The sequence below is a fragment of the Podarcis melisellensis genome, assembly GCF_964234715.1.
Source record: "Podarcis melisellensis genome assembly, chromosome: 6".
In the NCBI taxonomy this organism is placed as follows: domain Eukaryota; kingdom Metazoa; phylum Chordata; class Lepidosauria; order Squamata; family Lacertidae; genus Podarcis; species Podarcis melisellensis.
The window spans coordinates 78,393,340-78,412,403 of record NC_138538.1 but is presented as its reverse complement, the minus strand read 5'-3'; the positions used below and the strand labels follow the sequence as shown (position 1 = coordinate 78,412,403).

Sequence of the window (19,064 nt, the reverse complement as noted above, 5' to 3'; positions counted from 1 at the left end):
AAAGAGCGCCCAAACTGTTAACATTAGCCCAGGGATCCCATTTTGGATTTGGGACCTCCGGGAACCCTGGGAAATGTTATTTTTACAGCCTGCTTGATGTCAGGGGAAATTGTGTTCCCCTAGCCTCTGACACCTGGGATGCTGGCAGCTGACATACTGCCAAACCAGTATTCATTTGAGGCATTAGAGAAGAGAAAAGGGGGACAAGGATAGACTTCCACTGCTACCACAGAAGCCATTACAGAAGCAGCGGCACCCACTAGTAAAAAGTGCTTGGGGTTCAAGGGAAGGGTAACGTTTACAGCCAGATTTAGAAACCTTGAGAAGAACAGAACCATTTTCCCCCCTCCAGTGTTACTCATAATTACCAGCCACAGTGATACAGATTTCCTCCCAATCTTGGAACTCTATAGAGAATGAGGAAACTCCGACTCTCCTCAAAATTCAGAGGAAGACAGAGTGTGGGCTTGTTGTTGTTTTGGATATGTGATTACTGGGTTCATGGAGAGACCAGCCAAAGCAAGCCCTGCCACCCCTTTCTACAGCTCTGGGCTTGCTTTCACATTATGCACAATTCTCCCCAGCTCCTCAACCTCTCATTTTTGAGACACGGTGTGAGATATAGGATAAGGCACTCCTCTGGAGGGAGGGCGTAGGATTCAAATGACCAAAAAGTTTAGGCAAGCTACCAATGATAACCATAATTTTGTGGACCCTTGTGAGTCCTACTGTCCTGTTATGCAGAAGGACATGTGGATCCAAAATTGGCATCCATGGTCACTTATGGACTCACTGTTAAGACCATGTTCATGGAAGACAGTCTTACTCGTCCATGAGTGATCGCCGAAGAAGAAGAAGAGGAGGAGGAGGAGGAAGAGGAAGACTGTTATGCAAAATGACCTCCCTTTTGATAATGGTATGATATTTCCATTTGATAGATGCTGAGCAGAGAAGATACTTGGAATTTGAGCCATACCAGTTCTGCTACTTTGTGCATCAATAATAAATATTAACATAATAACAAAAACAAAAAGTTTACTAAATAAAAGCTACATTGTTTGTTATAACGTAATCAGCTCTCAAGCTTAGTTTTCACATTTTGACAGTGGAGGGAAGGCAAAGGGAGTTAACGACAGATCAGTGCTAACAAATGCCATTCTGCTTGCAAGCTTCCCCTATGCATCCACTGGGAGAAGGGGATACTGAAAAATATGACTTTTGAGCCCTCTGGCCCAAAAATGGCAACTAGGCATTCCATTTTGGCAACTGTAACTCTGGTTTATGGAGCCATTTGGCGCCTAGATTATATATCTGAGTTTCTAACACTGCTTGTGACCTTATGTTTCTTTGGTCGAGGACGTTTCATATTATGATGTGAAACAACCTAGGAGGAAAATATGCTACTTCCATAGCACCAATTAATTGTGTTGCTGGTGTATCTGTGCATCAATGTGAGTCCATTGGCTCACGTCTGCAAGAAAGTAAAGGTTTCTATATATGAATTTAAGGGTCCGCAAGAGATTGGGCCTGTCAGTGAACACACTATAAGAACCTGACTCTTTTCCAAGATGCTACCAGCACATTTCTCTTCCAATAAGGGATGTAATATATCAATTGTTAAAATTGATTTTCCCAGAAAGCTCCACTCTTATGGACTTTGAAACTGTCCGTGCTGCATTTCATTTACAACGTACATTACCTAGGAAGCCTCGCTGCAAGCTTCAGAAAGTTTGGATGCTATTAGAATGCTTTGGGAATACTCACAGTTGCGAAGCCAAGTAAACAAGCATTAATAATAACAAAACCTTTGGAAAGAAGACACCTTGCTCAATGAAAACACCTGTTCCATGTGCAGTGGGGTTTTCTTCAAACAAACAAACATGTCCAAAATTGAGAAAACAAATTACAAATGTATCAAAGCTATGAGAAAAAGGGGCCACTGTCAACTAGAATATTCAGATTGGTCTAAGCAAGCTCTTTGGGCCTGTATTACCTTGTATGCATCACCAGAAACTTTTCTGATACCAGTAGGCATTTTTAATGGAAGCTTGCTTTAGGACATGGATCATCCCTGCTGAGAAATGAAATCCGTTCTCTTCAGACTTGAGGGAACTCTTGAAAGGTGAATGTTCGGAGCCTTAGTATATGAATGTTGCCCCCAATGCCAGTTACTGTGCTTGTACAGTACAATCATGGAGTCCTGGGGCAAGCCAAGTCCCATCAATACTATTCAGGATATTGCAGCTTGACAGAGATCTGTTTCTAGGGTGCCAACCTGCAGAGACTCTCCCTAAAATGCTTTACTTACTTTGACAAGTTATAAGCTGCCCTTAAGTATTAGGATTCTTAAGGGAAGTGTACAAAACAAAGCAAGTAATAAGATTGCAGGATTAGTGTGGGGCTGCTGCCAAGCATACTTTCCTGAATACACTCCACAGGCTGATGTGGTATCATATTATTATTATTATTATTATTATTATTATTATTATTATTATTAAACCCTGCCCATCTGACTGAGTTGTCTCAGTCACTCTGGGTGGCTTCCAGCATATATAAAAACATTCTAAAACATTAAACATTAAAAACGTCTCTATACAGGGCTGCCTTCAGATGTCTTCCGAAGGTTTCATAGTTACTGATCTCCTTGAAATATGACGGGAGGGTGTTTCATAGGGCAGACGCCCCTCTGCCTGGTTCCCTGTAACTTCACTTCTTGCAGTGAGGGAACCACCAGAAGGCCCTTGGAGCTTTTATTGGTTTTAATTGCCACTTTATTGTTTCATTTCATTCTTGTACCCAGCGATGGGACCCTAATAAACCCAATAAACAAATTAAAGTCACAGGAACCATTCCATATCTAGCCTTCTCTTCACCACCTGCCTAACTCTTCAGGGTAGACAGGTATGATATATCCACATAAGGCAGGGATGAAGAACCTGTGGCCATTCAGACATTGTTGGGCTCCAACTCCTATCAGCCCCAGACAGCATGGCCAGCGTAGTGCTGGGAGGAGTCCAACATGCAGAGGATCAGCAGTTATATCCCTGATATAAGGGGACAGTGTGAAGTTTGGTATTTCCTATGAAAATTCAGGAATTCAGGTGGCCACTGGGCTGAATGTAGTCCTTCCTCTACCAATATAATCAAGGTGTGCAATGCTAGAGAGCTCTGACCACTGTTTCAATCATAAGGAGAAGACAAGTGGCAGATTGGCTCTTTCAATGTCAGCTCTGTTCAATGTGTGAACTCTAAGTGGACAGTCTTTACACCTCCATTGTACCATTGCTCTTTTTTCAGTCTTCAAATTCCTATTCCCAACATTTGTTGCATATGCCTTAATAAGGAACGGGCAACTCTGGAGGTTGCGCCCTCCAGATGTTGTGGAATAGAACTTGCATGAGGCCCAAGTAGCATGGGCAATGGGAAGGAATCATAGGAGCTTTAGTCCAAAACATGGATGGGAGGGGTGAGCGCACCATGCTGCCTTCCTGTGATTTAATGTAAGAACATAAAGATCACCTTGATGGATCAGAGTAAGGGTTCTTCTAGTCTGGCATTCTGTCTCCCAACAATGATGAACTATAGACCTTGGAAAACTGACCGGCAGGGTATGATGTATAGCTGTGCTCTGTTCTTTAATCAGTGCATAATGCGCTTGCAATATTAAAGCAATGCAAACTACAACCTACCATTTGTTGTATAAACAATGACCTTGTAAAGGGAGCAGAGAAAGTTCTGAAGAAGTCAAAATCCAGATTCGGAATCACGTAAATATGTTTTGCACTCTGGTTTAAAATAGGCTTTTGTTGTGACCAGACGGTATCTCTGGAGCTGGGTGTCATTAATGCATTCTGTTATAAGGTGTGTAATTATAAAACCAACGAATTTATACTTCACTCATAATTGATTTTGCTTACGAAGTGGGCAATCAATACCTACTATTGAATATAAAATGATGCAGAAAAAGAAAGAAAATTGCTCTTGATTAACCATTCAAAAGAACCTGATTTTGTTCATCATTTTACAAGAACAAAAGTAATTTACAAGAGTCAACCCTTGCCCCCCGCCCAGAGTCCAATTTTATCTTGGGAAAAATTTCCCCTTATAATAAATTAGAGGTGTGAAAGCTCAGAAGAAAAACAGGAAAGTTGACGCAAGGATCTGTTCTCCCCCATTTTTGTTTTCTGTTTCTGTAAAAATGGAGGGAGGCTGATAAAGTGTGTGTGTGTGGGGGAGGAGGTTTTCTTTTCCTTTTTTTTCTGTTTCACCCGCAGCCTTTACACTCTACAACAAACCAAAAACTTCCATTCTCACATTTTTCTATAGGCAAATTTGTATAGCAGATTCCTCTGATGTTTGTTTGCCCTTGTAAGTATTTCTTGACTACTTAGCTACACTCTACCCTAAACACCAAATATCTGCAGCAGCATGCAAGAGAATTAAAAGAAAGTACTGTAGTGTCTGCTAAGCATTTTACTTTTTGACACAGGCCACGATACAAAAGTGTTTACAGTCATACCTCGGGTTAAATATGCTTCAGGTTGAGCATTTTCAGGTTACGCTCCGCCGCGACCCTGAAGTAATGGAACGCGTTACTTCTGGGTTTCGCCACTCGCACATGCACAGACGCTCAAAATGAAGCGGCGAATCACGACCTGCACAGTTGCGAGTTGCGTTCTACTCAGGATGTGAACGAGGCTCCAGAATGGATCCCGTTCGCATCCAGAGGTACCACTGTACAAGCCACTGTCTGCACACACTGTTGAGTTCGTCTGTATATTCCCCATTCAGTGCCTTCACACTCACTCCCTGCAATGAATTACCAGCATTGCTTTTCAAAATTTACTCATAGTTCACTTTGCTGGATTGCAGCCACAATCTTTTATAATCATTTCTGGTGTAGCCAGGTGAAGGTTTTGAAGGTCGTGCCACAAAGTTTTTTTCCTAAGAAAAAAGTCCTTTGATATTATTTAGTGGTATGCTGTAAAAAATAATAAAAAATAATAAAAATCAGAAGCCTAAAGAAAGTTTCCAAAATGATGAATCAGAGAGAGAAAGACTGTTAAATGAAAAATCCCTTGGAGAATTCATCTTAACTGGCAATATGTCCACACTTTGGCATTAGGAGATAAATGTTTTATTTCTTTCTGCTACAGAAACGACATTATGGAACATCCACCAGAGGTGCAGAGAATGTGCTCAACTTCCTGCTTTACTACATAAAGGAGAAGCACAATGAAAGTTCTAACAATGTCCTTTCTTTTTGCTGGGCAGTTCCAAGCTAGCAATTTAGGCGGAATACTTTCTTGACCCAAGATATTTATGAATAGCTGGTAGGAGCTGTTTTTAAGACTGCTTTCCAGCCTGCCCTGAAATTGGAATGCTGGTCTCTGGGTGATTGACACCCACCCACCCACACCCCGCTGCTCATTGCTGGGCAAATGGGATGCAGCTGCATTGGACATCTAAAAGGATTCCTGCGAGCTAATAGTCTACTTGTAAGTAAAGACCTGGTCATGAGCCTACTCACAAGAAAGCCAGGAACTGGGCGTGGCTGGAGAGTAAGGGGTAAAAGGGGAGAGGAATTAGGAAGCCTCTCTTTCCCTGCAGTGGTAGCTTCTGGAGCCCAGGGATAAGGAGGATAGAAGATGTTCTGTTTGGAGAAGAGATTATTTGAAAGGGACATGCCCAGTTTGTACAAAAGGAAGAAGGAAAGGCTGTATTCCATTGATATAACTGAGGATATTGCATGCTTGTGCACATGGGAATTCAGGGACTCATTAAATGAAAATAAAGTCACCCCCATTATGCTGGTCTGTTTATGGGGCAGCCAGACAATGGAGACAATGGAGCTGATCCTGCTGCTATTCCAATACAGAACTCTCCCATCACCTGTTATAGACTGATGATGAATCCTGCTTGGTGCATTTTTAGAGCGGCGAGTAGTAACTCATTAGAAAACAGAGAGATGTCTGTTTAATTACTTGAAAAATGTCTCTGCCACTACCTTTCATGGCACCTGGAGGGGATAAACATGTCCACAGTTTTAATTAATTTTTATTTCTTTCATTGCACCTGTATGGCTGATAGAAATTGAATTCTAATGAAAGTGCAATCAAACACTCCTCCAGGCATCCGAAACATGTTTTGGCAATAACCAGAAAAAAACCGAAGCATTTCTCTTGGTTTAATTAAAGGTTTGGAAGGGTATATTTCTGGGTGGTGGGAGTTGGAAAACACAGCTTTACAATTGTAATTATCCTAACTGAAACCAGGAGGCTAACTCCCTCATCTCTATTCAGAAAAGGGCACATTTCCCCACACATTGTGTGTCCAATTAAGTAAGATAGCAGTGTTTATTTCTGCAGTGTATACAGTTTAAAAAATGTAGTAAATATTGCTTTCCTAGCTGGAGCAAAAGGCGCTGATGGCACACAGTTGGTTCTCAGCTCTTTTGGATGGCTATTATAATCCACATCCATCCATCTATGATTGAGGGGGGACCTAAAGACAAAGCAGTTCTTTATTTTAGATTATTTAGATACCACACTTCATAATATGTCAGGGGGCAGTTTAGTTAGAAGCTACAAGCGGGTAACCCACATGGTGCAAAAGAGTAACTATTCACACTATCTGCAATTGCCCTGCTTTCCGTTTTGCTTATCAGAAGAGTGTGTGTTGCAGATTTACCTATTATCTTCCACGTGCGTGGTCCATGTCATCTAACTAAAAGGCCAGCTTTTGGTTCTCTTAACATCCTGATTCTCTGTTCTGAAGCATCCCTTTCATGGACTGTGGATGGCCATGGTGCGGAATGCTCAAGGTCTGCTGGAGCCAAATGGTCTGTGCCAGCCCCATCCCATAGCTATTCTCTTTCCTGGCTGGGGAATATACAAAATATATATACACATTTTGTATAGACACATATACAAAAAAGACCCAGACAAGTGAACATCGTTCCTTCTACTTCCAAAGTTCAGGGCTTATTTTTTATTAAGTTTCAACATTATCAAAACACAATTTCGTCTTTCCTCTTATTTTTATCGACTTCCCACCCTCTTTTCCATGGAGTTGTTGTTTCTCCCCCTTCTGCTGCAACCTACGGTAACTATTAGATCATAACCATGATATCATAATCTAATTACTTCCGTTGCTCATAGCTCAAATCCTGCTCGTGAGTTCATCATACTATAATATTTCTTTAAATACAGTGGAACCTCGGTTTACGTACCACCACGAATGCTTCAGGTAACGAGCTCTGCTAACCCGGAAGTAGATGCTCCTTGTTGTGAACTTTGCCCCAGGATGTGAGCAGAAGTCATGTACCAGCGGCGCTGCGGCAGTGGGAGGCCCCATTAGCAAAAGCGCGCCTCATGTTGAGAACGGTTTCGGGTTAAGAACAGACCTCCGTAACAAATTAAGTTTGTAACCGGAGGTACCACTGTAGTCCGAAAAAGGCATCCATTTTTTCTATTCAAAATTGCACCACACGAACACACAAGGTATTGGCAGGCTCAAGGAATTAAAAAAATTGCAGGAATACATAAAACGCAGAGGACATGTACATGTAACAGCATGGGGAAAGGAGGAGGATACAGATCTAGAACACAGCTATCTCTCCTTCAGGCAGGAGGGTGTCCCAGGATCTGCTCTGGACAGGAAAGGGGAGTTCTGAAAAGGTGAATCACATCATGGGGCAGCACAGTCCCAAAAGGTGCAGTGTCTACCTGTAACTCCTCATAATTATGCCACTGTTTCACACCATGCCAAAATCAGGCATGAGCAGAGTTCACCATGCCAAGTGACCTGCAGATTTTTCGCAGTGAATGGGGGCAGTGGTGTATTGGTGAATTCCAAAATGCAGGAGCTCATCATGGCAGACGCCCTTTAGTCAAGTCTCCAAGTCTGTAGCCACTCTCCCAAGGAGAGCTAAAAATATAGACAGCTATCTGCATAGGCCTCTGGGCATATGCATAATTGGATACCTGCTCTCCCCAGAACACACACACACACATACAGAGTGCTGGTGGGATTATTATACATACATGAATTATGTTGCATTTATAGGATATTGGCCCCATTTTATAGCTGAGTAACACCAAGGCACAACAATGAGAGACTATCCTGAGATCAATCAGTAAATCCACAACATAGGACTCCTAAGCAAAACTAGCGGTTTTAAAAAGTGTTTCTCTGAGCATATTCAGAGTGCTTTTCTCTCGTCACTGAGCAATTGCATGCTCCACGCAATCCACATATACATACACACACAACTGTCCTCTTCATTCCCCCCCCCCATTCAGCAGCTTTGCATATAAACAGATTGATGATTTATTGTTACAACTCGATGCCCTTCTTGTCATCAGGGACAGAAAAGCTCTAAAAGTCTCCATTTCAATTTGTGCCGAGAATTCACCAGGATTCAGCCAAGGAGGCTGCTTTATGTACTAATGCTAAGTCCTAGAATATGAGGAAAGTTCCTCTAAGAATCAACAGAGTGCCTTTACCCCACCACCGAATAACTGAAGTCTCCTCCCTGCTGCTTCCTTACCAATTTATTATTATTTTATTGGGTTACCTTGGAACACATTCTTTTCATTATTACATCTGAGAGAATAATACTTTTACTCCCTTTCCTCTCCCCCCCCAAAAAAATCCACCCACACATTCGCTTCCCTAATCAGTACACAAGGTGCCTTTTCAACTTACCAGCCAGGTAGTAATTTTCATTTATTAAAGCATTTACTTTGGTGCTTATCTGTGGATATGCAAGGCTGAATGAACACTTGGCTGTACCAAGAAACCTCTTTCTGCCTTCTTCATACCCACTCCCTCTCTGTACTTTCCTTGCAGTTCCCGGCAGTGAATGTATAAGGAGTATGGAAAAGCCAATAGAAAAAAGATGTATTTTGCATGTTCACTCTATCCCTTTTTGAGGCATTTTCATGAACACACAAGGTATAAAGCTGTGTAGAGGAGTCTGGGCTTGCACACAAGCCATACTCAGAATGTTCCTGGGCGCCTCTAAGGCCTTGGCTGTGTACACAGTCCCAATTACTTTGCATCCAGTTTGCTTCCACCACTCGTTTGGGAAGCAGTGTACACATATCTGTCCACATCTGTCTTGTATCTATCCTGCTTCTTCTTCTGAGATACTGCTCTTTGATGTGTTTCCCCCAAACCAGGTTTGATTCCATTCTGAGAAAAAGAGCGACCTGCTCTTGTGCTTTAAGTCGCGAGTGTGTGAAGCGTCTGATAGCTTGTTACATGAGCCAGAGTTGTTCAAAGCTTGTCATTTGAGGGCCATTCAGAAACGAGGGATGGCATAGGATGGTGTTGTGAATCTAGATTTTGGAAACCAATACCTTCCCCAAGGAAAGGGCACTTGTACTCTGTGCACACTAACCCTTAAGTGGCAAATTTCCCTCTCTGAACCAGAAGGAAGAATAAGAAATAAAAGAGAATTGAAGGTACAGAAGTGGCTTAAGCAAGCCATTTAAGCCTTGGTACCAAGTTTGGGAACAACTGCCAGCTATGAAGAGTTACAACATGCGAACACGGCCCTTTGCACATTGAGTATGAAGATCTAATGGAAGTTTCTGCATGCACCCAGTTAAATGCACTTAGGATGCCTGATAACATAGAGGTGCTCTAAGAAAGAAAGAAAGAAAGAAAGAAAGAAAGAAAGAAAGAAAGAAAGAAAGAAAGAAAGAAAGAAAGAAATTAAATAAATTATACAACAATATACATTAAAGAGTGAATTAATAACACATGTAAATTATCACTGACGGATTGGTAAATCTATAGTTAAAATAATATATATGGGTAAAGGTAAAGGGACCCCTGACCATTAGGTCTAGTCGTGGCCGACTCTGGGGTTGCAGCGCTCATCTCGCTTTATTGACTGAGGGAGCTTCCGGGTCATGTGGCCAGCATGACAAAGCCGCTTCTGGCGAACCAGAGCAGCACACGGAAACACTGTTTACCTTCCCGCCAGAGCGGTACCTATTTATTTACTTGCACTTTGAAGTGCTTTCGAACTGCTAGGTTGGCAGGAGCTGGGACCAAACAACAGGAGCTCACCCCGTCGCAGGGATTCGAACCGCCGACCTTCTGATTGGCAGGTCCTAGGCTCTGTGGATTAGCCCACAGCGCCACCCGTGCCTAAATTAACACAAATGCATAAATAATATATTTTAATTAGTATGATCTCACAATCCCTCTAACTCTACCTTATTGAAGGGTTGGGATTAAAGATACACTGTGCACAATATGGCATACCCTGCAAGTGTCCTGGAAAAACCAGGCATCTTTCCCCATCCCCGGGACATCCTCTCTTTCTTTTTTTTTCTCCCGTGAGAGCATGGCAGCCATGCTTTGCACTTCAAATGACTGTGCTGGAATTGGAAGCTCTAGTCCAAAATATCAGGATGGTACCATGTGGGTGAAGGCTACTTTAGAACAATATCTTATTTATACCTCAAATCAGAAAACTGTATGTTTGGTTTCAACTTCCCCATAATCTAGGTATCAGTCTACAGCCGTATATGCCTCCTTGCCAAAGATTTAATTTATGTTTCCTATATATTCAGCTTTCACAGTTTAAAAGACTACTGCCATGGTGCCACACACCCCGACTCTTCTGCCACAGAAGCAAAACTTAATGTCTCCTAAGGTGGAGCTACCGAGTTCAGAGGAAACCAGGAGGATTTGCAATCTGGGCAGAGGACAGCATCCCTCTATCCTTGAAAAAAAATGGCACACTTTCCCCCTCAACTAGGCTGCAGGTGAGACAGCAAACATACAGAAGATATCAACACTTCCCTCCACATCCAAGTTCATTAGTCAATCTAGTCTGGAAGAAAAAACAAGAACCTTAAGGGAACCAATTTGGCTTATTTTGCCACTCTTGAATTTGGCAGTCCCTGATTTGGAAGAGGTTCACTTTTCCATCGTAACAATATTTTAAATTAGTTGATTTGCATGGGAACGAAATACAGCTCCCTTTGCGAAACTGGAGACATGTGCAGCCTGGAAGTGTTATCGTTTTATGTCGGCATGGCTGGCTTCAAGACACCCGTTAGATTGATAGAATAATTGCAGGGTGTTTTGTTTAAAGTAGCTCGGTGTTTTAAAAGATGTGAAAATGGACAGCGAGTAGGCAAGGGTTCAGAACTGCAGCCTGTCTTGATAGCTTTGCTTCCTCCTTCGCGAGGGATATGCAAAAACAACATGCAGTGGGATTTTGCATATTGCAGGCCTGGCTCTGAACTCCTTAATGAGGCAAAGATGCCACTCATTTCAGTGGGAGTTTGGCTGAAAAATGAGGCAGGAATTGGCCTTCTTCCAATGTTGCATACTGAGAATTTGCAAGATGTGTCTATTTACTCCAGACAAATATGATGAGAGTGGAACTATTACAATATAAATCTCCTAAGAAGGAGTCCCATGAAACCAGTAGAGTTTAATGGAGTGCATACGCCACACACCGCTTGAATGTTCAGGTTATTAAAAGTCATTCTGAAACCTAGCAGTTGTGCACAGACTGTTTTTGGAAACGTATCGAGTGTGCATATGAAAGGCAGGACTGTATTTTAATGCACTTTTTGTGGGGGCTTTTTTTTTTTTTGCTTGTTAAGTACAGTGGGCTTTGGCAAGTGGTAAGAACTTACCAGAGAGCCAGCTGCTATTTTTATGCCCTCTTTTGTAATTTGGCTTTTTAGCGATGCACTTATGGGGCTATCACCAGCTGTCCTAGTTACATCAAAATACATTGGTCCAAAAGGGGCGATTCTCTTTTCATCCCCAGGTTTTTCTACAGCTGTGAAGGCAGTATCCTCAAAAAAAGCAGACAGTTTGACCCTTGGCGTGTGAAATTGTCCTAAAGCAGTGTTTCTCCACAGGCTGCTAACTCAAACAGGATGAGCCAAGAGGGAATAGGGTGTGTGTGTGTGTGTGTGTGTGGAATGAACTAGAATTCCTGTTTAATCCTTGATAGCAGAGAAATCTCTGACTTCCATACGTGGCTGTTAGGACAAGGGGGTTGTTATCCACATCTATGCAAGTAAATCTTGGGTCCTAGCGTACAGTGAAATAATCAGGGACATTATGTGGATTTGTGAAACTCTCAGAAAGATGTCTGATCCATTAACTATTGGGAAGGATTACAAGGAAGTCTATACGTAGTATAACATGCATGCACATGTACACCATAATCTTTCTGCAGCATTCAGTTGTGTGTGTTTTTAAGCAAAGCAATAGCCAGCCAGCTACCATGATGGCTATGAGAGATGTATGCTGAATTTATTTGGTCCAGAGGATTCACCCTAATGTTTTCCAATTCCAGCGCATGATGATCAAAGGGATATGTGCTAAAGTGGTGCAACTGATGCTTTGTGCACCACCATTTACACCATCCTCCTGAAATTGGTCCTCTCTCTTCCCCTGCAATTCTCCAAAACTTTAGCAAGCGTTATATGCCTACATCCTCCATAGACTCATGTGTGAAGATAACAATAACAGTAATTGTAACAGCATCTTTAATAGGTAGCACCATAATGGAAATGGCTGTTACAGGATGCATTCACACCATACTTTGATACCTCATGTCCAATCTGCAAGCAAGAGCTTTGGATACAGCAGTTGTATTGCCTTCTGTTCCACACACACACACACACACACACACACACACCAATCTTAAGACTGTAGCCTAAATTCATTTAATCAAACCTGAAATTCTTCTTCCTACCCACCGAGCTACATTAGCCCTAATAAGAAACTGCTTTCTCCCATATATGCCACCCCATGCACTCCATTCAATATCAGAGGCTTTGCTCCTGGCACCTCTGACAAATGAAAAGGCAGGTGTCCACTAGCAGCAGGGCCTTTTCAGGTGTGGCACCAATACTACACTATATAATCAATCATTCATTCATACGTACAATTTACCGCCCTATACACACAGGTCTCATGGCAGTTCGCAAGATAAAATCACAATATAAAGACACAAAATACATAATAAAAATAAAAAAACAAGAACAACCCAGCAATACCCCCCTCCCCAACACATCTTAAAAGGGCACTGGATGCCAATCAGCCAGAGGCCTGGTTAAAGAATAATGTTTTTACCTGGCATCTAAAGGTATTATTATGAAGGTGCCGGCCAAACCTCCCTGGGGAGAGCATTCCTTTTCTGCAGTGGCTCCACAAACAGGGGGCCACTGCAGAAAAGGCCTGCTCTCATGTTGCCACCCTCCAGACCTCTCATGGAGGAGGCACACAAAGAAGGGCTCAAAAGGTAATCTCAGGGTCCAAACAGGTTCATATGGAGAGAGGTGGTCTTTGAGGTCCTGAACCATTTAATCTAGGGCCACAGGCTAAAATCTAGTGGTTTTGTAAAGCATTTGGGTAAAAATTGTGTTGGTTCTGCTATTGGGTTTTGTTTCTATAGCCTCAGTTTGGTTGGCTGTTAAAATGTTTGTTTCTGCTTTAGCTTCTGATGGCTGTATTGTTTTCTGTCTTGTTCTGTTTCGTTCAGCTGTTTTTGGATTCATCAGTATATTGTTCCGATATACTGCATATTGTTAGACGCTGCGCATCGTCATCTGACAAGAATAGTGGCGTATAAATGCTTCAGGGTGCATCAGAGAACAGTAGAGCAGCTTGTTCTTTGCTCTTGGCTGGTCAACCTCATCTTTTAACTAGCACTCACACTGTCTCCATTAGAAACACGGGAAGGAAAAAGCTATTGCTTCGTTTCTTTATAAATAAACTAGCCTGGCACAGTTCAATAATGCCACGCACAAGGAAAACAAAAAATGTGCATAGCATATGCGAGTCTAAAACTCGTTAGATCTTCCCTCCCCCCCCCAAGCTTTTCTAATTGAATAACTGTGATTCAGTGCTAAGCACAATGTAAATTAATTAACGAGATTTAGGAGGAGGGAGGAAACTCAATCCTGTGTTCCTTAACTTTCAGAACAGCTGTCCTATCGAATGAAAGACATAACGTCCTTAACAGGCTAGTACTTCAGACAACCTAAATGGCAGAAAGTATTGCAGATGTTATTAAACAGTGTGCAAACACTGCAGCAGGAACAGCCCGTGTATCTGAAGCATTGCCTTATAAAACTAGCAGCCAGCCTGCAATTAGGGTCTAATTGGATGCACCGGCTAACAGGGCTGTATTTCCGTCATATAAATATATTTTTTAACTGCGCAATGAAGGAAAGGAGCATATTTTTTGGTTAAACGGCAGAAAGCTGCATTTTACATAAAGAGGTGATGGCGCAGAGTTTTTGGAAGCCTTTTTGTGATCAGCACCGGGACCCCCCCAAAAAAACACCCCCACAAGCCAGACAATGGTGGTGCTCTATTCCCAAACAGGCGATATTAATATCGTAAAAATTTAGTAATCTCAAGAACTCTCTTGCCGCGAAACAGAGACAGCCACGACGAGATGCAAATCAATGCTCCTGCCTAATGAATAATGCAAATGAGCACTCTCGCAGCAAGGCTGTCTGCAAGAATCTTCTCCTGCCTCACCTCACATTTCTGGAGGATTTTAGCACCATGTGTCACAAGAAATTAGAGAAAGGCACTGCCGAATAATGACAAAGCCTCTGAGTCTCCAAGTCGGCGCAGCCAGCCAGGTGCATTAAGATGCATGGGACAGCAAGGGTGAGATCTGACATCTCATTAAAATGAAAAGCTGGCTATTCCCCCATCTTCTGGTTAATAGAGTTGTAAGGCGCTGCAATTTGCAATTTATTTTATTTTTATTTATCTTTTGGCAGCCAGTGCTTAGAGATATACCTTTCCACCGTGTTCTTCATTTTTTTTTTATTTTTTTTTTATTAAGTTTTGCATAAATATATTTCACAGACATACAACAGACAAAAGTAAATGAAATAAACATAAAAAGAAAAGAAAAAAAGAAAAGAAAAAGAACATAAAATACGTACAACATGAACAACACAACTTACATTAATTTTACAACAACATTGATCGACTTCCCTTTATCTCGATTTCGGATAATGTTATCTTAATTATCTTTCTGCTGTATCTATTCCAAAATAAAATTTATAACATAGTAAGCGTTATCTCATGCCTACTGTGAATTTTTTTTTTTTAGATACATCTATATTTCTGATTAACATTTTGATTTTCCCTTTGTCTCTATTTCCATATATATTCTAAATTTATCCCATTCATTACTAAATTTTGTACGTTTTTGATTTCTTATTTTCTGAGTCAATTTTGCCAATTCTAAATAATCCATTAATTTAAATTGCCACTCCTTTAATGTTGGGATTTTTGCTGTTTTCCAGTACTGTGCTATGAGGGTTCTAGCGGCCGCTGTTGCGTATTGAAGAAGGGTTCTATCTTCTTCTTTAATATCTTTGCCAATTATCCCCAGCAGGAAGGTTTCAGGTTTTTTAAGAAATGTATATTTGAGAATTTTTTTTAATTCATTATAGATAGATTCCCAGAATTTTTTGAGAATCTCGCACGTCCACCACATGTGAATAAATTCGCCCTCTTTACTCTTACATTTCCAACACAGTTTGTCGCCTGTTCTATAAATTTTATACAATTTTATCGGCGTTATGTACCATCTGTACATCATCTTGTACATATTTTCCTTAAGTGTCGTGCATGCCGAAAAGTTCATATCTTTACACCATAAAGCCTTCCATTTATCAAACTCTATATTATACCCTAGATCTACCGCCCACCTCACCATCACCTCCTTTACTTCCTCATCCTTGGTGTCCCACTCAAGCAACTGGTTATACATTTTTGATAATAATTTTGTTTTACTTTCTATTATTTCAATCTGGAATCTAGATTTTTTCTCATTTATTCCAATCTTTTTGTCTTCCGTCCACATTGAATTTATTTGATGATATTGAATCCAACCAGTCAACTTATTTTTTATTTCTTCGTATGGTCTGATCCTCCACCCGGATTCTGTTTTAGTTAGTAAGTCCTCATACGTCCATCGTTCCCCCTCAATGTTTAATTTTTTAATTGTTAAAATATCAATTGGTGATAGCCACCAGGGTGTCTTCTGCTCCAGCAATTTTTTATTCCTTTCCCAGACTTCCAGTAGTGGCCCTCTGAAAATATGGTTAGAAAAACCTTTATGAACCCTTCCCTTATCTCGCCATAGATAAGCGTGCCAACCGAATCTTAAATTAAACCCCTCTAGATCTAACATCTCTCTATTTTTAATGACGATCCAGTCTTTTACCCAACAAAGACATGCGGCCTCATAGTATAACCTCAGATTTGGGACCGCAAGACCCCCCCTATCTCTTTGGTCTGTAAGTAGTTTAAATTTAATTCTGGGTCTTTTTCCCTGCCAAATAAATTTGGAAAGTAGTCTTTGCCATTCTTTAAATATTGCAATTCCCCTAATTATTGGAATGTTCTGGAATAAGAAGAGTAATTTGGGTAATAAACTCATTTTAATTGCCGCCATTCTGCCCATCCACGAGAGATGTAATCTGCTCCATGTGTCCAAGTCCTTCATTATCTCTTTCCATGTTTTCTTATAATTATTTTCCATCAAATTTATATTTTTCATAGTCATCCAAATTCCAAGGTATTTTACTTTTTTGGTTATTTTAATTCCAGTTTGTCTTTCAAGCTCATTTATGATGTCTTCTTTCATATTTTTAGTCATTATTTTGGTTTTTTCTTTGTTCAATTTAAATCCCGATAGTTTTCCAAATTCTTCTAGTAATTTTATAACTTTGCCGATGCTCTCCTTTGGTTCTTCCAATGACAACATAAGGTCATCTGCATATGTTTTCAATTTATGTTCATTCGCGCTGATTTTTATACCACGGATCTCTGGGGTTTTCCTTATCTTATTTGTAATTGTCTCTAAGACTATGATAAACAGCAGCGGTGATAGAGGGCACCCCTGTCGAGTACCTTTTGCTATTTCAAACTGTTCTGTCAGGTTGTTATTTATAATTAATCTGGCTCTTTGTTGTGTGTATATTGCTCTAACTCCTTCTAGGAATGTGCCCTCTATCCCTGTTTTTTCCAGACATTTTATTAGAAAACCCCAGGAGACATTATCGAAAGCCTTCTCGGCGTCGACGAACATTAAAGCGGCAGGGATTTCGTTATGACATTCTAGATATTCAATAATGTCTATTGTGTGTCTGATGTTGTCTTTTATTTGTCTATTAGGAAGGAAGCCGGCCTGATCATTGTGTATAAGGTTAATTAAACATTTTTTAAGTCTGTGTGCCATTATGTCTGCAAAGATTTTATAATCATTGTTCAGTAGTGAAATCGGTCTGTAATTCTTAATATTAAGTTTATCTGAATCTGGTTTCGGGATCAAAGTAATGTAGGCTTCTTTCCAGGATGTTGGCATTTTTCCCCCTCTTAATATTTCATTCATAACGTCACATAGTACTGGTGTTATATATTCCTCTAGGACCTTGTAATATTTAGCTGATAAACCATCTGGTCCTGGGGCTTTTCCTAATTTCATCCTCTTAATCGCTTCTCGAATTTCCTCTATTTTTATAGGTCTGTTTAAGGCGGTTCTTTCTTCTTCTGTTATTTTTTTTGGACTATTTTCTTCTAGGTATTTTATAATGTTCGTTAAATCTTCTTCTTCCCTTTTGTATAAATTCATATAAAATTTAAGGAAGTGCTTTTTTATTACTTTAGGATCTTCCAAAACTTGCTCATCTACTTTTATTTTGTTTATGATGCTACATTTTCTTCTTTTCCTCAGCTGCCACGCCAGAAATTTTCCAATTTTATTTGCCGATTCGAAGAACTTTTGTTTCATTAACTTTATTCCCCATTCAACCTCTTGGCTTATTAATGTTGAATATTGTGTTTGGAGCATTTTATATTGTTGTTTATGGCAATCATCTTTTGGATTTTTTATCATATTTTTTTCACATTCTTTCAGTTGAAGGATTAATTCTTCTTTTTTTCTTTCCTTAGCCTTTTTTCTTTGGGAGTTTTGTTGTATCAGGAGACCTCTTAACACTGCCTTACTGGCATCCCATACTGTATCTATTCCAGTCTCTTTGTTAATATTTAAAGCAAAATAATCTTTTATAGTGGTTTTTGCTTTTTCGATCACTTCTTCTTTTTCAAATAGGTAGTCATTCATTCTCCATCTGTACAGACCTTGGGTCTTCCATTTTAATTGTAATGTTATTGGGCTGTGATCCGATAAAGTTCTGGGTAAAATTTCACATCTCTCCGTTCTTATTACTAATTCTCTCGAGATCCATATTTGATCCAGTCTGCTCCAACTCTGGTGTGGTTCAGAGAAGTGGGTAAATTGTTTCGTTGTGGGGTTTCTATATCTCCATATATCTATTAAGTCCAGATTTTCTTCCAAATCATTGAACGATTTTGGTAATTTCCCTTGGTTTAAATTTTTTTCCCTTGTGTTTCTATCTAATTCTGGTGTCGGCACTGCGTTTAAATCTCCAAGTAGGACTAGTTTGTTGTTATCTAAATCTAATAAAAGTTGTTCCAATTTTTTGAAAAACTCCATTCTATTTGAGTTTGGGGCATAGACTGTTACCACATTTATTCTCTCTCCCTGGTAATTAATTTGGATTCCTAAGATTCTTCCTTCCTCATCCTTGCATATTTGTTTGGGTTCTAATTTCTCTTTCGCATAAATTACTACTCCTCTCTTTTTCTTAGAATCTGAATTGATGAATTCTATTCCCAACCTTTTATTTATTAGAATATGCTTGTGTTTTTTAGCAACATGGGTTTCTTGGCAACAAATGACATCAATGTTTTTTTTCTTTATAATCTTTTCAAATTTATTTCTCTTGGGCTTATCGTTAAATCCGTTCACATTCCACGAAAAAAACTTAAGAGACATTTTGGGTTATTGCTAGGTTCACTTTATCCTTATTTCTGCTTTATAATCTGGTATTATTCCTTCTTTTAGATTCTCTGCCTTCTCCTTCTTCTTCTTCCTCCGACTTTGAATCCTCTGTTTCCTCCTCTGACCCCCCACCCCCGTCCCCGTCCCCCCCGGCCCCCCCCACGAC

General features: G+C 40.4%; 2 protein-coding genes across 11 annotated transcripts in view; one reads left to right on the top strand and one right to left on the bottom strand.

The window, feature by feature from the left end:
* Positions 1–11,605, top strand: part of LOC309373345 (uncharacterized protein) — a 69,647-nt gene extending 58,042 nt beyond the window's left edge. Inside the window, exon 4 of the mRNA XM_081917480.1 lies at positions 10,593–11,605. Within this exon, the coding sequence (XP_081773606.1) occupies positions 10,593–10,606 (14 nt within the window). The 3' untranslated portion in view covers positions 10,607–11,605. The remainder of the gene's footprint in view (positions 1–10,592) is intronic.
* Positions 1–19,064, bottom strand: part of NTNG1 (netrin G1) — a 212,569-nt gene that overhangs the window by 168,260 nt on the left and 25,245 nt on the right. The window lies entirely within an intron of this gene.